We start from the raw sequence: 25,247 nt of genomic DNA on the forward strand, positions 1-25,247 counted from the left end.
ACTGCTACGGAAGTGTGATGCCTCTCAAAAGTGAGTGAAGATTCCACGATGAGGGCTGGACAGAGAGTCCAGAAGTTAAGTGCACAGGCTCCTGCTCTTCCAGAGGACCAAAGTTCAGTTCCCAACACCAGCATCTGGCAGCTCACAGCCTCTGTGTAATTACAGCTCTGGGAGTTTCCAGCCCCACGATCTGGCCTCTGCAAGTGCCTGCACATACACATACAGAAGAATAAAATCAATTATTCTCTCTCTCTCTCTCTCTCTCTCTCTCTCTCTCTCTCTCTCTCTCTCTCTGTGTGTGTGTGTGTGTGAGTACACTGTAGCTGTCTTCAGACACACCAGAAAAGAGCATCGGATCCCTTTACAAATGGCTGTATGCTACCAAGTGGTTGCTGGGAATTGAACTCAGGACCTCTGGAAGAACAGTCAGTGCCATCTCTCCAGACCCAATAAACCCAGGTCTTTAAGGCTATTATAAAGTTCCACTGTCCTGTGGAACACAACTGTTTTTTTTTTTTTTTTTGAACCACTGTCAAACTGATTATATTCATATTTAGGTCTTTGACCGTTTCTTGAAATGAACAAAGCAAGGGGCTTGTGAAATGGCTCAGCAAATAAGGATGCTTGCTGCTCAGCCTTGTGACATGAGTTATGTCTCCAGAACTTACTCGTTGGAAAGACAGTTGTCATCTGGGCTCCATACATGTGCTATGACATGCAAACACACACACACACAAATTTTCTCACTTAAAGAAAAAGTTGACAATGTCTGTTCCAATGACAAAATTGTACTCCTTATATAATAATCTTGACAGCTTCCCAGTGTGTCTAGACTTTGAGATCAATGGTGACTTCAGATACAACTTTTATTTATAATTTGATTATATTCATTAATGTTAATAAGTTGTCAAGTAAGTTGGTATATTCACTATAACCAATGTATTACTGTGGTAGTCAGCCTATAAATGAACTTCAGTGTTTCCTGCTCTTGGTGCTCACACTTCTGTGAAGGTCTTTCCATGTCAGAGTTGGTCTGTGGCACCTCAGGCTCATATTAATCATAACAGACACTCTGGTGGATGCGCTGTTCCTCAATCTGGATGGAGGTTCGTGTGGTCACATTCACAACAACTCAGTCCATTCTTACATGTTTGTACTTTAGTGTCTATATGTATCTCCATCCATCCCTAATAAGATGATTGAAGCAGGACCTGTATCTTGCTGTCCTGGTGACATCTGTCATGAATGGTTCACAGTGGCCATATGGATGAATACACAGTGCTTGAGGCTCTGTTCCTCTTCCCAGTCTCTCAGGGTAGCTTAACCATGATGCCCTCAACTCTGGCAAAGACTTGGCCATGTCTTCCAAGTCAGTGAACAGCCTCTAAATATTTAGCACTATTGATTGGCATTTACAACAACCTGAAGCTTACTCATTCAGAACAGGACAGTGTAATGGATGCAAGTTTTCACATTCCAGTTTCTTGTGTAAACTTGTAATGAAGATCTAGAAAAATTAGCTCTCCAAAAGAACTTCTCATGCTGTTCATAACATCTCTAATGAAGTTTTTCTGATTATTTAGAAAGCTAGCAATCCTGCAAAAGCCTCAAGAACACTGAGTTTCTAGATTGAATAGTAACTGAATTCTAGCAAGGATGGAATTCAAGGCCTCTGTTTGTGATTGGTCTGTGACAGCTGCTTCAGCACTTACTGTCTGCATCTTAATTTCAGTACCTGAACGAGCCCAGATACTCAGCGATGAACAAGTGCACCCCACCCCAAACCTTGATGAAATAAGAAAGACTGTGTAACAGGTGAAAAACGAACTTTTTTCTTTATTATGCCATGTTTCTAAATCAGGTTACTCTGGGCAAACATACATAAGCCACAGTGGTTGACTCCTCCCGACAACGGCTTACAGTCAGGCTGTGTGTGGCATTTCACTCATCATGTCAGAGCCCACAATGAACAGGCGGACGGGAGGAGTTAAGAAGAAGAATTTATGGGTTTCTTTCCCAAGATGCCCCTTGGGATACATATCTTTATACACCCAGCCGCATGAGTTTATTTGTGAATGGTATCAAAGATCCAAAGGATGGGGCAAGGTAGGGAGAGAATCCATATAAAATTATCTAAAATTCCCAAACACTACAAAAGCTCTTAAGAAAAAAATAGAATCAAAGTAAAAGCAATGGTGTTTTATTTCAGTGAAATTATTTTAAATTAGATATATTAAGCTCTTGCGTCTCCCGACTTGGTAGAAAAGTTCCTTTCATGAGAAATCAAACTTTAATGGCAAAATTTTTACATATCAGCAAAATCTGTTATATTTAAAACTATGTATACAGTACTTTTCTGTCAAAAACATCACACAGCTTTCAGTTGTCAAGACGAAGTAAAAATATGGTTGCATAAAATCACAAAAAAATATAAATTGCTGAAAAGATAATAAAAAAAGATTACAAATCATTTGCATTAACTCTCTTTACATTTCAGTGTGAGGATCTGCAAACTACAACACATTTGTGAGCAGTCTGTCCTGGGCGTGACATACCGAACTGAAAGCTGTCATTTCAGATATCCTAGCTTTAAAAAAAATTGACTGCAATAGTCTGCATTTATCATACTATTTATACAAGTGCAATATTTAAATGTCTTCAAAATAAAACTCGGTAACTAAAAGGAATCACAGAATAACTTATAAAAGAAGCAAAGATTACAAAATTAACAAATTTTAGAAGGTCCTATTTAGTTGGCTCCTCTTTTTGTGCCCCGTCCCCCCAACAGTTTATAGAGATATTCCTCAGTTCTATTTACAAATCTATAACTTTACAAATGCAGCCTTCTGTTCTACACAGTGGGAATACAGCGCTGCATTCAGACAGCATAAGTGACATCAGGGAGCCCCACACAGAGGGCACAAACACACAGGTATAAATACAGTCGGGAACTCAGGGAAATGGAGTCTCCATTCCTGTATACAGCATTCAATTCAGAGTTGAATAAAACAAGCCCCGAACAAAAAGAAGCGTCATTTTTGTCCGGAAATCAGTGCATAAACTATAGCGTCATCTTTTATGCAAGCTATCATGTCCTCCAAATGCATTCTTACATAAGTGCTGGACAGGTTTGGGGATGGGGCAAATATTTTTAAATGAGTGCAGTGGGGGGAAAAGTCTCTTACAAAGGGGGATGGGAACGGTTAATGTTTAAAGAAAATGCATTTTCTTTCACATCACTGGAGATGACTCAGCCTCACCACTGAGCTAGAGCCTCTGACCAATTTCCTAAACTTAAAGGGAACCAAACATGGCCAATATGAAATTAATTATTAGCTCACACAATACCGGCTTTGTCTAGCATGACTTTAAATCTTCACTTACACCTATTATGCTATGCTACCACTAAAAGGAGAGAGGCAGATAAATCAGACATTGAAGAAAAATCACACTTCTTTAGCCACTCATTATTTTGAATTAAAACCTGAAATAAACTTGGCCAGTTTGAAGAAAGGATTTCTTCTATATCTTTTCAAAATAGTGTTATTAACCTGATTAAAGAACTACAAGTAAAATCAGGCTGTAACTTAAATGGAATTCTGGGCAGTTACAGCTAATCTGGAAAACCAGGCACTATCTGGAAATTATTGATTTTATAATGGTTTCAGAAGGTTTTTAAAGGACATTATTATTATTTTTAGGAAGTGCTGAAGTATTCAGGGCTGGTATATATACCTTAACATCTCAGTGGTTCAGAATAAAAGCAAACATATACTCGAATATATGTGCATATCTGTATATTATACATGTGTGGATCTAGAGAGCAAATATGGCCAAACAGTAGTTGTAGGAGCTAAGTAGTAGATACACATGCAGTCACTATATTCTTGCAACTTTTCTTTCTTTAAAAATTTTCCAGAATAAAATCAGGGGTTAAAACCCCAATCCTAGCATTCAGAGCATATAAACACTGTCCTTTCTATGCACTGGATTGGCTTAGAAAATACCAATCAAAGAAATTCAACACTGGCTGACATGATAGCGTCTCTGTGCACTGACAGAAGCAACACGATTCACTACAGTGTGAGCAACTCGGCTCTTGGATCAAAAGCAGCACTTCATATACAAAACATAAGGGCAAACCTGAAAAAGTAAATTCAGGGCTCGGAAGGTCTGAACATATAAATTCTGGGGGCTTGGGGGCTCACAAGCCAAAGAAAAATGTTAAATCCAGACTGCTCTCTGAAATGTATTTTACTACACAAAAATAGCATTTTAAGAGGAATATGGAAATAGTTCACAATGTAACCAAAAATGGGAACTAGTAGCTATTTTGGAAGTTAAGGAGCCCAGAAAACAGCATTATCTAATAAGGTCTGTGAGGATTCTAGGCAAACTCAATAAATTCATGAAGCTAATATAAAATACATCAACATGTACTAATATGTGAAGGCTTTATGGTAAATTAATGGTTGACAGAGACCTGTTACAGCAAATTCAAATGGCCAAAAGTCAAGTAAGCCTGAGACCTACAGTCCATTGTGTGTATGTTATGCTGTGTGTACCTACTGAATACGGGATAACAGAGTGATCCTGATTCAATTCTGCACATTAGGCTTTTAACATCAATCATTTTCCAGTCCCTGTGCAAACTGCATTCCAAAAGGCCAATCCTCGGTTATATATACACACATATATATAACTTGGTAAGTGGAAGTATTTGGCTATTATTTATTATGCATGCTTATTGCATCAAAGAAATAAGCAAAATTTTAGGTTTACTGTGCAAGAATTTTAATTAGATTTGCACACATTTCAAAAAATTCTATTGTATGACTTCCTGGTCTTGGAGCTACGTCGACGGGGGAGGAGTCGAGGGAGGTCACAGATGAGGTAAGGGAGACGTCTGAGGGCTTTCCTTGAGCTTCGGCATCAGAGTCACTCCTTTGGCAAGATCGATAGTTGCTGATGGATCCCGATCTCTGTGGAGTAGCAGTCCCTGATTTGGCTTCTGTAATCTCATCTGGGTGAAAAGAATTTCAATGTTTTATTATCTATTTCTCCCTCAAGTGTTTAAGCAGCACCTAAGTGAGACTACTAACCAGTTCCCCAAAGCACATTGGTTTTACATACATCTCCAATAGAGCAAGCGTGCCTTTGTTAAGCACCTTACCACTTCTACACACAGCACAGAAAATACATACAATGGCCAGTCAGCATGGGGTATGTAGTATAGCACTCTTGACTTCCACACCAACTATGAAACAGTAAACTAATAACCTGTAAATTAATATCACTGCTAGGAGATATTTATTAAAACCACAGACTCACTGGGTAGTGGCAAGCACACCTTTAGTCCCATCAATTAGGAGGCAAAGGCAACTCTGGGAGTTCGAGGCCAGCCTGGTCTACACAGTGAGTTCCAGGACAGCCAGGGCTGCACAGAGAAACCCTGTCTCAAAAACAAAACAAAAAATACAGAATCGATCACTTGCAATATGAAAGGTATCTTGGAACTTGTCTCACCTAGGAATCATTTTACAGGTATAAAAAAGCCAGAGAAGTCGAGGGACTTGTCCAAGGAACCAAATGGACAGTAAGTTCCCACCACTCAAGAGCTCTACCCTCCCCACCTCAGATCAGTGCTCTTACCCTGCAGCTTCTCAAATATCACTTAGAGCATAAGCAAAACAAACAAACAAACAAAAACAAAAAAAAAACTGTATATTTTTAAAGATTTTACAGAACAATAGTCAGGTGATGGTGATTGAAGCCAGTGAAGCAAGAACTTCAATACTGAACTAAATCCCTAGCCCCAATAATCTATAAATCAATATGCTACATGGAGCAACAGGTTTCACAAACATCAGTCTTGCAGAACATAGGAAGTCATGTTTCCTACTGATTTAGCAGGAAAAGGCCAGGAAGCTTCCTAAGACATAGCTGAGGTAGAGGGCAGTGAGGAAGATGACAAGGACGTAGGACATTTATGACAGCGTGCACTGGGGGGCTGGGGAGAAGGCTCAGTAGATAAGGAGACCCTGCCGCTGACCCCCAGACCCATGTCAAAGCCAGGCCAGCAAGGGCACGCCCATTACGCCAAAGCTGGAAGTCAGAAATGAAATGATCCTTGGAGCTTGCTGGCCCGTGAGTGTACCCTGAAGGGCACCCACCCGTGTGCCAAGAGACCTTGTCTCCAAAGCAAGATGGAAGGCGAAGGGGGAAGGTACCGGACATTGGCTTCTGCAGCCCGTCTCATGTGTTCTGAGACAGATGCAGAGGGAGGGAGCGAGGGAGGGAGGGAGGGAAGAGATAGAAAAGCTAGAGAGAGAGAAGGGAGGAAGGTGCCATACTGAAGCTTACTACTTTGCCTGCTTAGTTTTTATTCAAAAAAAAAAAAAAGAAAACAAAGACTATAAAGCAAATTAGGTAACCAGGCCCACTATACCACCTGCAGGGCTCTGTGTGTACATACCATCAATACTGCGGAAATCCAACAAGTAAGTCCTGCTATCCACTTGGTATAGCTGTAGACTCATTTTGGAAAATGTGCTTGTCACAGGATTCTTCCTTCGTACACGCAAATAATAGGGGTTTACAACCTAGCATTGGATATGGACAAAAACAAAGGCACATCACATCAGTTCTCCTACAAAGGCCTTTTGGCTCCAGGCTCACCAAACAAATGAGAGCGCTTGCCTTCTTACCTTCCATTCATAATCCAACTGCTTGATTGCTCTACATACTTCTGCCATGATATCATTGGGTCGGCTCTGACTTCGAATTCCCAGATGCCATTTTGCCTTCCGTACACCTTGGTGTTTGGATTTCTGTGGGTTTAATTCATCCAGGGTGTGCCGGGCCCGTGGTGTCTCGGCAACCAAGAACGGTACTCTTTCAGGGTGAGGCCGAGTTAAATGGTGGTCATCCAGGAAAGAGTCAGGTGGGCTGCTCGCCAGGTAGAAATCTTTGGCTTCATTCATTATTCTCCTGTTGTCTATTATGAGGTGGTAGGCGACGGCTAGCGGGTCCTGGTGGTTTCTGTTGTACAGGCAGCTGAGGACCTCCTCCTCTGAGCACTCAAACTTCTCACACACTTCTTTCAAGGCTTCGTCATCAATCATGGTGGAACTATAAGATGGGTCCTCAGGAAAGAGATACTTCGGAAGGTCCTGTTTAAACCACTCGTGTTCCCTAAGAGAGACAGCAATGGTGGAAGAAGGGTTTTCAGTTAAACCAAGAATAAAAGTAATAATTTCCAGAGTTTAGGATATGAATGAGTTCATATTCATGCTACATTATTACAGTTGTTCTCTTTAAACTGGTTTCCTTCTTCTAGCTCATACTTCATTGAATATGCTGAGAAAAACATTATACTCTGCCACCTATTTTTTATTTATATACTTTTATGTGTATGGGTGTTCTGTCTGTATGTACAATTTGCACACCAGAAGAAGGCATTGGAACCTACCACAGATGGGTGTGAGCCACCATGTGGTTGCTGGGAATTGAACTCAGGACCTCTGGAAGAGCAGCAGGTGCTCTTAACAGCTGAGCCATCTCTCTAGTCCCCTGCCACTAATTTTTGAAGATCAAGGCAGCCAAATTTGGTATGTCTACCCAAAGGACAATGACTGGGTACAGTCTTTTTCCAGCCCAGAAAGAAACTGTGTTGTGTGGCTTCACTGTTTACACTATTTCATGTTATAGGAAAAGAGCTTACTAACAAAAACAGTGTGCAATATCATCCTATGCATTCTTACTGCATGCTGAGTTTCACAATAAACAATTCATTTAAAATCTACCCTTGTCCTTACAACCCAGTTCTATGATTCAAAAGACCATCCTCTGAACTATTTCATATTGTATTCATTAATTCTATATATAAAAGGACATGGAACCATAACAAGAACTATACTAAAACTTAAAAACAAACAAACAAACAAAGCAAACACTGAAAAGAATAATGGTTTTTAAGGGCATCTGTTTGTTTTCACTTGGTGACTGGTTTTGAGGTGGAATCTTCACTCTGTAGCCCAGGCTGGACCCCACTCACTGTCATACTCTTTCAGCTTCTCACGTCCTGGGATCATGGGTGTGCGCCACCAGATCCAGCATTTGCTATCACATTTCAATTATGAAAAACATCTAAAACATGTGCGAATATAGGCCCCACTTACATATTTTATAATATCCATTTAATTAACTGAGTTTGCCTCCCCATCTGCCATGCCCAGCTACATGGAGTCTTCTTTTCAGCAGGTCTTTTTGTTTGTTATTGTTTCTGAATCAGGGTCTCTCTACAGAGCTGACTGTCCTGAAAGCACTCTGTAGACCAGGTTGGCTTTGAACTAACAGGTTCTCCCTGGCTCCACTTTCCAAGTGCTGGGATTAAAGGCGTGGACCACCACACCCAGCTTCAACAGGACTTCTAGCATAAGGAGTCAGCGGCAAGGAATCCAGCTCAAAGTCCCATGTGCCCTAATGTTTTCTACTTATTATTCATCTTTAGTTCCTTCTACTTCCAGTATCAGAAAAATGTGTAGTCTAGCCATCAGAAGATCAAAGAACTAAGGAAAACAAAAATAAAGAAACACTGATGACAGACTACGTGGCCAGGGAGTACTGAGTGTTCATGAGACATGACTTACCTCAACCCGGGAAGCACAGCTGCCACTATCAGTCATGCCTCATTTAAACTATCAGGTTAAACCATGATACACAATGCAGCAATTTCTCAATACTCAATTGAGCACAATAATCAATTCCCTATGACTCAAAGTATATTGCTACAAGAAAAGTGTGTCATTAATAAAATGAAATTTCTCTGGTATCTTGAGACTCGAAAAGGTAGAAAAATACATTGGTTTAAAATGACCTAATATTGCTGTGCAATGGTAATACCACATGCCTTTAATCCCAGCACTCAGGTGGCAGAGGCAGGCAGGGCCAGCCTTGTCTTTAGAGTGAGTTCCAGACAGCCAAGACTACACAGTCCAGACAGGCAGGCAGACAGACAGACAGATGGTTTGCTGGCTGGTTGGTCAAGCAGGCAGATAAAGTGAGTTACCTGATATCTTTGATTGTGGCCCTCTTCATGGGATCCACCTGCAGCATATGTTTCAAGAGGCTGATTACTGAAGGGTTTAAATACTGAGGGGTGTAGAAGATGCCATCACATATCTTCTTAAAAAGGGTTGGCACATGGTCATCATCAAAAGGGAGGGTCCCACACAGCAGCGCATAGAGAATGACCCCGCTGCTCCAGATGTCCACCTCGGGGCCTGCGTACAGTCTGCACAGAGAATGCTAACTGTATTAATCACAATCTCACAAAGCACCAGTCAACATTCTTCAAATACAAATACTTTAGGAAGAATATACGAAAATAATTTTTAAAGAAATCAGTGGTCAGAATATGGTATCTATAGCGGTTGTTGCACATCACACATACAGATACTAGTCTTATCAGTATTACCTTTTTAAAAATAAGCTATTTTGGGCTGGAGAGATGGCTCAGCAGTTAAGAGCACTGACTGCTCTTCCAGAGGTTCTGAGTTCAATTCCCAGCAACCACTTGGTGGCTCACAACCATCTGTAATGAGATCTGATGCCCTCTGCTGGTGTGTCTGAAGATAGCTGCAGCATATTCATATACATAAATAAATAAATCTTAAAAAAAAAAAAAAGCTATTTTGTAACTTGTGATCCATGGGTCAAATTGTACTACCTCACTATGACCCTCAGACTTCCTACCAATAAGGTCAACCCTTGAGCCATCATGATCAATGTTGATTTGAGCTACCAAGATAGTTTTTTTAAGTACCTTTTTTGTTCCCCCACCCTCACCTTTAAGTAACTTTTATTGTGTGTGTGTGTGTGTATGAGTGTGTGTGCATGGGTGGTGTGTGTGTGTGTGTGTGCAAATGCATGTGTGTGTGCATGGTGTGCATATGCCACAGTGGGTGTGGAGCTGAGATGACAGCTTTGTGGAGTCAGTTCTCTCCTACCTTTACCCAGGATTCAAGGCTCAGACTCTAGTCACTTGGCAGCAAATATTTTACCAGCTGAGCCAACTCAACTGGGCCCAAGATTCAAGTCTGTAGTGACAGACTCGGAACCCATTTCTCCTAAAACCCTCACATCAAAGTTCAGGAAGCTTGAGCTGCAGAAGCAAGCCAAGGGCAGTGGAGCTCACAGCACACTCTCCCTCTTCGTGCGTGAGTGCTTCCACGTGAAGCACTGGAGACACGGATTCTAATGAGCGGCAAGCCAGCTGAATCATCCGAGTCTGCCTTCAGGGGGAAAACGAACCCTCAGAGTGACGAAAGTGCTTCCTATAGACAGCAGGAAACACTGTTCTCAAAATGAGTGCTCCTATTCACACAGACCTCAAGGAAAGACATCCAAACTGAACGAATTACATTTCCCCAAGAGCCCATTTTATGCATGCTTGAACATGATGAATGCCTTTTTTCTTTAGTTATATTCCCTATAACATCTAGATTTTGAATTTTTCTCAAATCAAAGGAATTAAGATAGAAAACACAAATGAATCTTCTTAATTCACCTCATTACCTTTTCTTTGAGCAGTCAAAAAAAATAAGCACATGAACATAGAAAGCACAGGGATTTTTTTTTTATTAGTTCCATCACCATTTGAAACATTTAAACAAGGAAATGGTTGGGGTGGACAGGATTGTGGACACTGGCGAGCAACAGGCTTCCCCTACCTCGTTAGTGTTTCAGCAGCAGTGAGAAAGCTATGTCTTTTGTTTGCTTTGATTTTTGCTTGTTTTTTCTTTCTTTCTTTCTTTGCTTGCTTGTTTTTGCAACAGCATTTTATTTATTCCCAAACTGGCCCTGTCTCACTAAGGAGCCTGAGCTGGAGACAAACTGCTGTCTAACCTCCTGGGTAAGGTGCACCACCAAGCCTACCCAAAGCGTTGATGTTAAAATAAATTCTCTACACCAGCAAGATTTTGCTGAAAGGGCCCTGATATAGCTGTCTCTTATGAGACTAGGCCGGTGCCTGGCAAACACAGAAGTGGATCCTCATAGTCAGCTATGGGATGGATCACAGGGCCACCAATGGAGGAGCCAGTGAAAGTACCCAAGGAGCCGAAGGGGTCTGCAACCCTATAGGTGGAACAACAATATGAACTAACCAGTACCCCCTGGAGCTCGTGTCTCTAGCTGCATATGTAGCAGAAGATGGCGTAGTCGGCCATCATTGGGAAGAGAGGCCCCTTGGTCTTGCAAACTTTATATGCCTAAGTACAGGGGTACGCCAGGGCCAAGAAGTGGAAGTGAGTAAGTAGGGGAGCAGGTTGGGGGAGGGTATAGGGGACTTTCAGGATAGCATTTGAAATGTAAATGAAGTAAATACCTAATAAAAAAATTGGAAAAAAAAATAAATTCTCTGGGCTGGAGGGATGTCTCAGCCATTGAGAGCCTGCTACGTGTTTACCGAGGCCCCTGGTCTAGTTCTCACCCCCCACACAGGGCAGCTTACAACTGCCGGTAGCAATAGCTGAAGGGTGGGGGTGGGGGCTCTGACCTCTGTCAGCACCTACACTAATGTACACATACCCTCACACAAACACACATACATATATGGTTTAAAATAAAGTCTGTCTTTTAAATTAAATTTTACAACTTCTGAGCAAATATCTTTTCCCAGACCACTACCCCACTTCCAAATTTAGGCGTGCCTTCTCTTTGTGTCTCTATCGAGGAGGAGGAGGAGGAGCAGAAGGAAGAGGAAGAAGAAGATGAGGAGGAGGAGGAGGAGGAAGAGGGGGAGGATGAGGAGGAAGAGGAGGAGGAGGAGGAAGAGGAGGAGGAGGAAGAGGAGGAAGAGGAGGAGGAAGAAGAGGAAGAAGAAGAGGAGGGGGAAGAGGAGGAGGAAGAAGAAGAAGAGGAGGAGGAAGAGGAACTTGAACCTTGAACAAAACAAGAAAATAAAACACAAATTAAATTTTGTTTTCACACTATTTAAAAAGTACCTAATGAAAATATACCCGTATTTTAGTGCTAGCTAGCAGTTCCGAGGTCAGCAGTCTTACACTGCAGTCTCCAGCAGATCCAGATCAAGACTGAACATAAGTGAGTCTCTCTCCTTCCTCCTCCCTTTTTATAACCCTCTTGCCCCTCCCCCTCACCTCGCTTTTCCTTGATACCAGGCCTATATAGCCCTGTCTTGGCATCCATGTGCAACACTCAGGCTATAGATGCAATACATTCAGCTTGTCTATTTTTTTAAAGGACCACTTCTTTAGTTTCCTTCCTCATAAAACATGAAGCTACTACATGAATGCCATCTATTTGAATACTTATAAAACTACATGTGACGTTACACTTGTGACTCTGTTCTGCTCTCTGTGCGGTCTAGTTTGGTTTGGTTTTCTTGAGATGGTGTCGTGAGATAGCAAAGAGTGACCTCAACCTCTCAAGGTGTAGAATTACCAGCAATCCCGATGGCCTATCATGTTACATCTTTAAATGTTTGCCTAAGTAAAGCATTCCTCGGGAGTGAGTACTTCAGTAGGCAGGCTCTCAGTGACTCATCCACCTTTACAACTGATTGCTTTCGATTCGCCCACCAGAGACAAAATTAAAGCACCTCATTCTAACTGCTTTACTGTGACTTGCAAACCAACACTCTCCTCCAAACATGGACTTGTTTTTCCACTTGTTTATATATTACTATTATTATTATTATTATTATTATTATTATTATTATTATTATTATTATTATTAGTGTGTGTGTGTGTGTATGTGTTGAGGTGCATCCATGTATGTAACTGCTTGCAAAAACCAAGAGTGTGTTGGGTCTCCTGGAGACAAAGTTATAGACAACTGTGAGCCACCCAGATTGCGGTTGCCGGGTCCCAAATTCCAGTCCTCTAGAAGAGCAGCAAGTCCTCTTAACCAATAAGCCATCTCTCCAGCTCCTTGTGTATTATTCATAAAATAGAAAATCTGCAAGTGCAGAAATATATTCCCTTCTTTCTGTTGCAGGATATCTTATCATATCGTAAAACCTCAAGATTGTGTTATACTAAAAAAGCTGCTTCTAGTTGTGATGTGCCTCGGCCTCAGCCCACACCTTTAATCCCTGTGGCAAAGTTAGTTCATAGAAGAAAGCACCCATGTTTGAAAGTAACTTCTAATTGAGTGGCAGAGAAAGACCTGACAGAATAGGATATGCCCAGCCTCTCCCAGGAAGAGAGAGGGAGTACTTAAGGGTCAGTGCAGGGAGAGGAGGTCATCTTACCAGGACAGATGGACAGAGACAGGTTGCAGAGGAAGGACAAGCCAGACACAGGTGAAGACAGAACAAGCCAGAGACTGAGAAGGAGCCAGATTAGAACGGATGACAGAGATCGTTGGAGGTCAAGCAGAGCAAATTCAGGAGAAGCCCAGAGAAGCCAGATTGAATCAGTTATCATGAGAGGAGTTTGAGAGCCAAAACATATGAGTTGAATCAGCCATAGATCAGAAAGAACAAGGAAGGGGCGAGTTTACCCAGCAGCAAGTCTCAGAAGCTGAAGTCTTTCTAGGCCTAGATTAGATTGTACACAAGCTAGAAGCTTCCAGGACTAGACCTACGCTAGCAGACTGAGGCAGCGAGCCTCAGAGATGACAGTTACCGCAGGCAGATGTGTTACTTCTACGTCCTCGTTAGTGACATCACATCCTCAAAGCGACAGTACAGACTAGCAAACTTAAGAGAAATAAGCAACTACAGACATAGCAAAAGTAGCCTAATGGCAGCAATACCTTCCTGAAATGACTTCTGGTGCGGCATAATTGGGTGAGCCACAGCTTGTTCTTAAAAATTCACCATCTGACATCATGTTTGAAAGACCTGAAACGACAAAAAGTGGCCACTCAAGAGTTCCCAAGGACAAAAAGCAAGTAAAACAGAAAAAACAAACAAACAAACTTTTAACTTGATTATAGTCTTTATTTCCTAAATATTCTGACCTTAGACAAAAAATGTACAATGGATTTCAATATCTAGAGTTTAATGTGTACATACTAAACTAGTGGTGGTTTTGAATACTAGAATATCCTTGAAATGTTTACCTTTTAATATGGATATTGCTAGGTGAAATAGACTCAGCTGAACAGAAAGATTTCTGCCAGCCTCCATCTCTGGAATTCTTAGATTGAAGGCACGTACCACTACATCTGAAAACCAACTTTACAGCATTTAAATATTAACTTTTTAAAAGAAGTTTCCTCATATAATTCATCTTTCTAGATTCCAATGTTATGTCAATAATTCCATCCCACTTTTCATTTTCTCCATATTTGACCAAAAAGAAATATTAGAAATTAAGTTGCTAACTTCTTGACAAATAATAGTCTTTTCTTTTCAAATGATCTCTCTAATGTTAAGAAGTTGAAATATTTACGATCACAAAACTGAATTTCAGGGCTGGCAGGTAGGCTCAGCAGGTAAAAGTGCTTACCACCGTGTCTGACAACCTAAATCCACCCTCTAAAACCCATGTGGTGGAAGAATAGAAACATCCCGTGTGTGTGTGTGTGTGTGCGTGTGTGTGTGTGTGTGCGTGTGTGTGTGTGTGTGTGTGTGTGTGTGCGTGTGTGTGTGTGTGTGTGCGTGCGTGCGGGATTCTAGTATACCCCATAAACACTACCAGAAGAACGATACTTATCACCATTAAACAGTTACAACCAGCCGGGCGTGGTAGCGCACGCCTTTAATCCCAGCACTCGGGAGGCAGAGGCAGGTGAATCTCTGAGTTTGAGGCCAGCCTGGTCTACAGAGTGAGTTCCAGGACAGCCAGGGCTACACAGAGAAACCCTGTCTCAAAAATTCAAAAAAACAAACATACAAACAGTTACAACCGTCCTTACCAAAGTCGGCTATCTTTGCATTCATGTGTGCATCAAGCAGGACGTTTTCAGGTTTCAAATCTCTGTGGACCACCATATGCCTGTGACAATAATCCACACCAGAAAGGATCTGCTGGAACAGACGTCGACTTTCCTTTTCGTCCAACTAGGAAAAGAAGAAAAGCATTTTAAGCTGTGCCTCTCAATGAAAACATTCTTAAAATTCTTCAGCCTATGGATTGGCAAAGCCTGAAAGCTTCCAGGTGAACTTCACCCATGAGGTACTTTGAAATGGACAAGTAAGGCCTGCAGCCCTACACTGAAATGCCAAGGGCTTACGGGGACCAAATCAGCAACTCAACTCTCTGACCCTATCACATACAGAAACTACACTTAAAAACACATCTTCTTCTGTAGCTCATGGGCTATTTCTAGTACTTTCAACTTCTACCTGAAACTGGGAATGTTTTCCAATTAGTGGTCTTTAATCCTTCCCTCCTTCAATAAATATTTATTGAGCACATTCAATATGCTGTACTGGTTAGATATCCATAGTACAGAAATGAGTGAAAGAAAGGCCCTACTCTAGTAGACAAAAATAAGGCCAAAAACAAAACAAAACAAAACAAAACATGAGCGTAACAGTGGGGAAAAAAGGGTCACAGAGTGAGCGAGAAAGCGTTCCAATGAGCAGATCCAAACCCATGGGAAAACAGATGCTCCTAAAGTCAGTGGTTCCCAGAACAAAACAAAGTCATGCGGGTAAACCAGGGACCTGCAGGGAGGAGGGGAAGGCAGGAGTGGGAGAGAAGGGGGTCAGGGAAGGAGAGTACACAGAGGGCGCAGAACACGTGGATGCAACTGTCAAAGAGCAAATCTAATCGAAGAAAAGGGAAAGAAAAGGAGAATACACCAAGTGATGCTTGCATAGGGGACAATTACAGACGACAAAGAAGTGACAGGTAAGTATTGGAATTGAGCCACAACGCAACGATAGCCTGTACTCTGAAATGTAAGCTATTTTTTAAGTTTTGTGTGTGTGTGTGTGTGTGTGTGTGTGTGTGTGTGCATCTGCCTACAGGTGCCTACAGAGACAAGAATGCTAAGAATGTTGGGTCCTCTGGACCCGGAGTTACAATCGAGAGCCACCTGACATGGGTGCCATCTACTGAGCCATCTCTTCCGGTCTAAGATGTTTTCATTTAACCAAAAGAAAATCCTTAGCACATTTACCTTTTGCATGCTTCCTGAAAGAAAACGCTTACACTACGATTAAAATTGTTAAGTACAATCTTTTAAAAATCATCTTCAAATCTCTGCATTTTCTGATGTTTCCTCAACAGGGGATAAGCCGCACTGCCTTACCCAGGCTCCAGGACAGAGGATTTAGTAAGTAAGCTACTGCCCCCCAGGCAAGGATGCTCACATGAGATCCTCTGGCAGGGCATGAGTGAACATTCTAAATCCAGAATCCTACACCTTCACCACATGGATAACATGGGTACAAAGAGAAACCAGGCATTGCTTTGAATACAAAATGAAAACTGCTACTGAAGTGTAGCGTACCCTTACCCTGAAATGTAAGGTCCTCCCCCTTAAGAAAAAGACATTAATACTGTTGCAATCTCACGCCTTTCTTCAAGTAGATGTTTATTTTTTAAAAAAAAATTATGCAAGAGGAAAAGAAAACTTAACAAAAGATAAGTAACAGAAAGGCTGCAAAGGTGAAAAGAATTTTATTTATAAAAATACAGTACAAAGAATGGCAGCGACTAAAGGAAGATGAGCCAGGTGAAAGCACACTCCCAGCTGATAAACATCACACAATGAGTCTTTTGTGTCACTCCCTGTTGAGTCGCCCCAGGGTGCTGTCAGCAACACACAAGGCCCATAAAACAAAAAGATGGAGAGACAGCAGCCATCTAGAGGAATGTATGGACAGCAGATGAAAACTCAGCAAAAGAGAGAAAAGCAAAACCAAATCCTAGAGGAAAAAATGAACGGAAGTGCGCGGTGGAAGCCTGGGAACGCCGAGCAGTGGGCGCGCCATGACTTTCTGAAGCAATGAGGGGCAGAAACAAGACAGCAGCAGGCCTCTACAGAAAGCTGTAGGTACCACCAAGGGGGAGTAAGACCTCTAGCTCCTCCGGTGGGCCAGGCAAAGCCAGGCCGTTCTCACGGCTCTGAGGCAGGAATAAGGCACCGTAAGGAAGATGTAGATTATGTGCATACTAACAGGAAAGACCTGACCCCATCTCCCGACTCAGTTCCAACTGCTAAACCAATACCTTCAAGAAAATAGGAAAAAGCAGATACCAAATCAAATGATGAAGAAAAACACTTGTGCTTGTGAGCAAAGAATTTACCCTACCAAAATTAATGTCTCCAACAACACAACCTGAGGGAAAACCGTAAACGGCACACATCTACAGGCTTGGCATGTGGTGTAACTTTGTTCTGAAATTTAAGTGGACAGCTAAGAATGACCAGATATCTGATTAAGAGTATTGGGGGGTGGGGGGTAGGAGACAAAATGAGCAGAAGGAAAAAAAAAAGGAGGCGAGCGGAAAGCACGGAAAACGGAGCGGTGCAGTGGCCAAAAGACATTTAAAACCAAAATGTCATTCTCAAACAGGTAAAGCTGTGTCTGTGAAGCCAAACAGGCAGCTATCCAAAGGGAATTTCAGAAAATAAGGCAGAGATCTGAAATACAAACATGCGACAGCTGGAAGTTTGGCATTCAAAAGGTAACACTAAAGACATCCCCACAATGTATAACAAAATGACTAGAAATGACAAATGGGAGAAAAAAAGAGAGAGAGATGAGAAATGCAGGCATTGATTAATTCAGAAGAATTCCTCCAGTGCACAGGAATGGGGCCTTGAAGGATGAGAAAGGGAAAACTTTAGGTAGAAATTAACCACATTGAGAAAAAACAGACTAGAGTGCTTAATGAGTTTGATCCTGATTAAAGAGATACAGTACGTAACAGGAAAGAATGAAGAATGCAAATAGCTTCCGACTGAAGGGGAGCAAGGCTCTCTTCTCTGCTAGATGTGGGGTCTTTCAGAAGGGCGCTGTGCCAGTCAGATAACATGAGAGTAAGGGCAGGGGACGGTGCTCAGTATTTGTGCTTAGAACTAAATGTCTTCAAGGTTCCTTCAAACACTAACCTCTGTAAGTCTACTTCCTAGCTCCTTCAAAATCCCTATTCCGCAACTTAAATGTGGCCAGAGTTGAAGAGCAAGGCCTACATCGTTTAAGTATTTAATAAGCTATTCTGGGAGGCCCACGTAGGAAATCGTGTTAGGAAAGGACATTACCAGGCAAACCTTCAATCCCAGCACTTGGGAGACAGAGACAGGGTCATCTCTATGCACTAGAGGCCAGCCTGATCTACGTGGCAGCCACAGTGGCATAGTGTGACCCTGTCTCCAAAAAAATAAATAAATAAAAGTTTGTATTGCTAAAAACCTTAAATCTGGGGCTGGCAAGATGTCTCAGTGGGTAAGAGCACTGACTGCTCTTCTGAAGGTCCTGAGTTCAAATTCCAGCAACCACATGGTGGCTCACAACCATCTGTAACGAGATCTGGTGCCCTCTTCTGGAGTGTCTTAAGACAGCTACAGTGTACTTACATATAATTAATAAATAAATCTTTAAAAAAAAAAACCTTAAATCTGAGGATTATAAATTTTAGGGATTTAAATGAATTCTGTATAGCACTAGTAAATCACGTGACCTTGAACAAATACTCAACAAGTAGTCTTTATATCCATGTCAATTAAATGGGCTCAGGGATCATCTTTGAGGTCCTTTCCCTCTAAATTGCTTATGATTCTACACAAATTCATGCTTAGGGAACATATTACTAAACAGACCTCTGAAAATTGCTTGCTGACACTGTAATACAATAAGGGGGACAGAGGAGTTACCAAAATATGTACAGGATTAAATGAGAACTGCTTACCCTTCCATTTTTACAGATATAATCAAATAGCTCTCCTCCAGAGACATATTCCATCACCATGAAAATATCAGATGGTGTACTGATGACCTGGTACCTGGTGAGAGAAAACATTATCTACTAATATTAAAACACGTGTATTCATCCATTCAGTAAAGATTTACTAAGCACCTATAAGATACCAGGTACTGTGCTAGCTGCTAGAAGTCTGTGGGGGAGCAAAGCCAATCTCCTGTCTTTGTTATGGTCCTGATGCAGGTGCCAGGACACAAGACAGTAAGCAAGTTTGTTATGGTCCTGATGCAGGGGCCAGGAGACAGACAGTAATTAAGTAAGAGGCAGAGCCTGCCGGAAGGTCACAGAGTGCACCAGAGCAGAGCCCCAAGGAAGGGAGGAGCGGACTGCCTTGGCCAGGAGGAAGGTGAAGTGGGCAGAGGGAAGGGACAGCCAGGGCCAGGGCCCAGTTGGGAGCCTGCTTGGCACACTCATGGTAAGGTAAGAGCAAAACAAGCCAGGAGAGAAAACAGGACATGAAGCTAGTAGTTGGAGACCAAAGATGCAGAGCTCCACAAGCCGGGAGCGAAGAAACCTTTGGCTTTTATTTAAAGGAATGTGGAAAGCCATGGGATGTTTTTATGCTGGCAGTCATGTCAAAAGAGTAAGCAGTGGCGGTATGAAGACCGGAGAGAACGCTCAGAAGATGCCCATGAGCGGTGAGGTAGCACAGGCCAGTGTGATGGCATTAAAAGACGGTGAAAAAGGTCAGAGATACATTCTGGAGGAAGAGATGGTGGGGAGAGGGATAAACAGGATTGTTAACGATGCTCCTACATCGTCTTTGTCATTGTCCCCCCCACCCCCCCCACCCCCCGGGGTAAGTGACGATTAACTGCGATGATGGTGAGAGCAGTGTAGGAAGAAGAGCTGAGGAGATGATGGGGAGATGAGACCTGTACCAGGTTCTTTGAAAGACCTCGTGGACACCCCAATGAGTGAGGAGCAGGCACAGGGCCTGGACTTCAGAGAATGGGTCTCAAAGCAAGGACTGTACAGTTGGGGGCCATCAGGACACATGATAGAGCCAAACACTTTAATAAATGAGAGCTAAAAGCAAAACAACTGTGGAGCCAGCTCTACAATTCCAGTTCAATGGAGACACATGGGGAGCGTTAAAGTATAGCCCCCAAGGTAACACCGGAGGTAAGAAGTACGCTACCTGTAAGCCTCACTGGGGCTTCCTCAAAACAACCATTAGGATTACTGTCCTTCTGCAATTCCAGATCCTCAAAGCCCGTGTGTATGGTCAAGTACAAGCAGGGTACGGGAAAAAGATTTCTAGTACACAGTCTCTCCTGAGCCTGATTCCCAGCATGTAAAAAAATTGAAATTTGAAGCTCAAGAACTTCTCGCCTCTTCCCCGCCCCCCCCCCCCCCCTTTCAGGTGGTACAGGAGACCAAACAGGGCCTGGCACCTGCTACAGAAACTTTTAGTAGCAACCCAACAGTTGGTACTACCTGTAAAAACAGTAGCACAGAGTACTGTCAAACGGGCCTCTTTAGAGACAACAGGAAGAACAGGAATACAGTGGATATGAGCCATGCTAAAACCCGAGGGTGGGCTCTGTGACTGGCAGTGAACCAGGGTCAGAGACAAGAGCAGGAAGACACCTCCAGCCTCGGAAACAGGAAGAGGCCAGGCTTGCCAGGTCAGGCGGGCTAACTACAGGGATGAGAGGACCAGGTTAATGAGCTGGGCTTACAGTTTGATGATGTGAGGGTGCCTGAACAGCTTCAGGTTCTGAATCTCCCGGCGGATTTTTCCCACCACGTCAAGGCTCCGAATCTTCTGCCGGTTAAGTATCTTCACAGCAACTTTATGTCCGGTCAACTCGTGCTTGCCCACTGCAGAAGGAATCATTTTTAATGTGTTAGCACTGGTTCTGATGGATAATATACTCTGGTGTGTTATACTAGAAAGCTAAACACTCAGACGATAATGGAGCATCTTTGCCCCTCTCCTCCCCAGTTATACACGTGAAAGTTTAGCCTTAAGTCAGGAGGACACACACAAGGAACTGCTCACCACGAGTGGATTTTGGGAAAAGGGAATTTGGACCAGTCATAAGAGAGAAAGAGGAAAAATTCTTCCTGTATGCCTTCAGGTACTCAAATCCCTTTAGCTCACTATTCATTTCTCAACTACTGTACATAGAAAATGAAACTCTTTTATTGGAAAACCTTCTGTAGATGATGTTCACACACAGAGAAGCTGGTCTACCACCATTAAAATCATGTGGCAAGGATCCAGACATGGTAGCCTATGCCTGCAATCGTCAGACGCACCGTCGGGGGACTGAGAACTAAGGGAAGGCCCAGGCTATGTGGTAACACTGGATCTCAAAACAAGAAAATCAAACAAAAGCCATAACATAGAATAGCTGTATCTTCCCCTCAGAAAACTGCCCTGCAGGGCCGGAGAGATGATGGCTCACCAAGAAAGAGCTGTATACGCAGGAGGCTCTAAATTCAAATTCCCACAACACACTTTTAAAAAGAAAAAGAGAAGAACCTAGCATGATCCCTGCCTATAACCCCAACACTGGGAGAAAGAGGACAGGTTGGCAGAGACAGGGGGATTACTGGTGTTACTGGCTAACTACCTAGCTCTAGTTTCAATAAGAGATCTTGTCTCAAGGAAACAAAAGCAGAGAATGGTAAAGCAAGCCATGTCCTCTGGCCTGACATATACACATACAGCACACATAAGCCCAAAACTACATACACGAACTCCCCTGGGACACTGACATGATCCCCCTTCATTAACAGCCCCCGTGATTGGCTACTGCTGTTGTTGTTGTTTTGTTCTGTTTTCAGTTTTGGCTCAATGGCATGTAGTTTCCATTTTCAAATAGAAAATTTAAAAATACATGGATTTTAGGCTAAAGAGACGGTTCAGTGGCACGAGTTGCACTTCTAGAGAGTCCAGGTCAGACTCTCGGCACTCATGTGCGACCTGCAACCATCTATAACTCCAGTTCCAGGGGATACAAGGACCTCTTCTAGCCTTCTTGGGCACTAAGTACAGACATGGTGCACGGATATATATGTAGACAAAACATCTATGCAAATAAAAGTAGATAAATCATGTTTAAAGAGATTCCATCTTGCCCACACCCACCCAGACAGTCAGTCTATGTGCACATAAGAATTCAGAAACTGCTGCTGAGGCGAAGTCCCTGAAAGTCTGGCGTCTGTGTGCCCTTTCTCAGGAACCTAAGGAAAACATAGATACTATCAAAGTCAGAAGAGAAACAAAAATGTCAGCAAGAAGGCAGCACATCTAGTGAAGAGAGTGCCAGCTCAGGCCAGCAAGGGTTGCAGCACAGGATAGGGCCGCCGCCTGGAAAAGCAAACAAAGCCAGCTGTGGTAGTACATGCCTGAATTGCCAGCATGTGAGAAGAGACAGGGAGTTTAAGGTCACTTTGGCTCCAAATATAGCTCAAGACCAGCCTTGGTAACTTAGATTCTGTCCCCAAAAGAGCAGGAATCCGATGCAGGAGGCAAATTGAGAAACCTCCAAATGGCGACAGCTGTGCTGGTCTGCACAGCAGCAAAGCCAGGCAAGGCGACCCGCAGAGGAGCCAGCGTCGCTATTTTGAGGGAACAGAGATAATCCCATACCTTTGAAAGTATGGGGTCCACATAATAGAAGGAGAGAAATAACTTCCTAAGGCCATCCTCTCACAAGCACACTGGCACACACGCCCCTACATGTACATACACACATACACACACACATTAATAAATGTTTCTCAAAAACACTTGAGGTTTATCCAAAACTGTAGATATAGTTTCTTTCATCAAGTAAGAAACTAGGGTAGGAAGCTCTGAACATTCTTTGACTCATTTGGGATTATATACTTTGCGTTTAATGTAAACCAACCAATCTAGCCTAGTCCATGAGTTCCGGGCCAGTGAGAAACCCTGTCTCAAAAAACTTAAGTGGACATCTTTAATCCCAGCAACTCAGAGAGAGAGGCGGGCCAGCCTGGGCCTCTCCATAGTGAGTTCTAGGCTAGCCCAGGCTACAGACACATTTCTTGGCTATTGTCCTCCCTTCTACCTCTTTGGAGTCCCAGGCTGTTTGTATCTGTCAGCCTGGATTCACAGACAGGAAGGAGCCTGGCATAACTGTCCTCTGAGAGGCTCACAAAGACCCACACCCAAGCATTACACCAAGTTTGGGAAGTCTGGTGGAAGAGTTAGGGGAAGAACTGAGGTACTCGGAGGACAAACAGACTCCACAAGAAGACCAACAGAGTCAACTAACCTGGACTCACGGGGGCTTCCAGAGAATCAACCACCAACCAAGGAGCAAACAAGGGCTGGACCTAGAGACCCTGGACATGTGTAGCAGACAGCTTGGTCTTCAAGCAGGTCCCCCCAAAACTGGGGGAGGGGCTTAACCAGTGGATCTGGTTTCCCTAACTAGGCTGCCTTGTCTGGCCTCAGTGGGCGAAGATGTAACTAGTTTTGCATAAACTTGAGGTGCCAAGGTGGGTTTGGTTGGTTCCCCAGGAAGGACTTCCGCCTTCTCAGAGATGAAGTGTCGGGGAGCTGAGAGGAGAGGCAGTGTGAGGAGGGGCTGGGAGAAGAGAGGATGCTGTGATAGAGATGTAAAGTGGATAAATTAATTAATTAGTGGGGAGAAAAAAAAAAACAATCTGAGTGTTGGCAGACAGCTGTCCTCCTAGAAGAGGAAGCTGAGGCAAAAAGAACGCCAAGAACGTGAGACTACTCTACGCTCCAGAGCAAGCCCGCCTCGCAATAACCAAGCGGGGTTGCACATGGAGCTCAGTTGGTAAAGTACTTGCACAGCACACGTAACAGGCACTGGGTTTGAACCCCTGTACTGTGTAACTGGGTGTGATGGTGCCAGCCCACAGGAGGGAGGCAGGAGGATCACAAGTTCTGGGTCATCCTCCAATATACAGCCAAGTTCAAGGTCAGCCTGGGATACATAAGACTGACATTTTAAAGAAAAGGTAGGTATGGTGGCTCATGCCTATGATTTGAACACTTAGAAGTCCGAGACAGGAGGATTGCCATGAGTTTAAGGCCAATAGAAGTTAGCACATAAGACCCTTTCTCAGAAAGAGAGAGAGAGAGAGGGAGGGAGGGAGGGAGGGAGGGAGGGAGGGAGAGATTGATTGGTTGATTGATTTTAGCTTGACTCAGCCTGATGACCTAAGTTCAGTTCCTGGGACCAACAAAGTGGAAGGAAAAACCAACTCCTCAAAGTTCTCCTCGGACCTCCACTAACACAACAAGGAAGGGTAAGTAATTCTCATTTAGTTCTGTACACAGTTTGGTAACTCCTCTGTACTCCTTATTGTATTACAGTGTCAGTAAGCAATTTTCAGAGGTCTGTTTAGTAATATGTCCCCTTAGCATGAATTTGTAGGCTATTGAGAGGGAAAGGACCTCAAAAGTGATCCCTGATCCCATTTAATTGACATGGATATAAAGCCTACACACATCCATACACACACACAGACATGCACACATCCATACATTCACACACATGTGCACACCCATATACACACATACACATGCACATGTCCATACACACACAATGTGCACCCCCATATACACACATACATATGCACATGTCCATACATACACAATGTGCACCCCCATATACACACATATACATAATACTTCCATACATACACACACATGTGCACCCCCATATACACACATACATATGCACATGTCCATACATACACAATGTGCACCCCCATATACACACATATACATAATACTTCCATACATACACACACATGTGCACACCCATATACACACATACACATGCACACATCCATCCATACACACACACGTGCACACCCATATACACACATACACACATCCATACACACACACGTGCACACCCATATACACACATACACACATCCATACATACACACACACACATATACACAAACATACACTATTTTTTAAGAGTACAGAGATAGAAAGGGAACAATGAAAATTCTACAACAGAACAGTTCGTGTCACTTAGTAGTTAGTATGACTCAGCAATAATGTGGCACATTCTATGACCTATGGTCGGATACTAAGAACTGAGAGAATTTAACAAGGATAAAGGTTGCCAAGGGATAGGAATCAAGTCTACCATTTCAAGTATATAATCAAGTATATAGTTTCAGCAAGGGGCATCTCAGTATTTCACCTGCAAACACGACGTCCCCCTGTTTAAAAGGCAAAACGAAGAACAGATGCCAATATCCATCCAAGCATACCACAGCTTGTTCTCATACTTGAGTGTTTCACCAAACTACAAAGTAATTAGGAGCACTTAGACATACGTCCTCGCTTTCAAAACA

The 25,247-nt window shown here is 42.9% G+C and overlaps 1 protein-coding gene across 2 annotated transcripts in view; it reads right to left on the reverse strand.

Moving 5' to 3' along the window:
- Positions 1-1,809: 1,809 nt before the first annotated feature.
- The window catches only part of Prkaa1 (protein kinase AMP-activated catalytic subunit alpha 1), a 37,620-nt gene continuing 14,182 nt past the window's right edge, over positions 1,810-25,247 (reverse strand). The window contains exons 2-9 of one of the 2 annotated variants that reach the window (XM_021183155.2): positions 20,600-20,741; positions 18,843-18,936; positions 14,893-15,037; positions 13,786-13,873; positions 9,071-9,295; positions 6,708-7,194; positions 6,476-6,602; positions 1,810-5,023 (exon numbers count right to left, since the gene is read on the reverse strand). In XM_021183155.2, coding sequence (XP_021038814.1) covers positions 4,779-5,023; positions 6,476-6,602; positions 6,708-7,194; positions 9,071-9,295; positions 13,786-13,873; positions 14,893-15,037; positions 18,843-18,936; positions 20,600-20,741 — 1,553 coding nt within the window. In that variant the 3' untranslated portion in view covers positions 1,810-4,778. Of the gene's footprint in view, positions 5,024-6,475; positions 6,603-6,707; positions 7,195-9,070; positions 9,296-13,785; positions 13,874-14,892; positions 15,038-18,842; positions 18,937-20,599; positions 20,742-25,247 lie in introns of those variants that run through there. The other variant, XM_085831478.1, reaches the window with a different exon arrangement.

Source organism: Mus caroli, unplaced genomic scaffold (assembly GCF_978045245.1).
Source record: "Mus caroli unplaced genomic scaffold, Mus_caroli_1 scaffold_16, whole genome shotgun sequence".
In the NCBI taxonomy this organism is placed as follows: domain Eukaryota; kingdom Metazoa; phylum Chordata; class Mammalia; order Rodentia; family Muridae; genus Mus; species Mus caroli.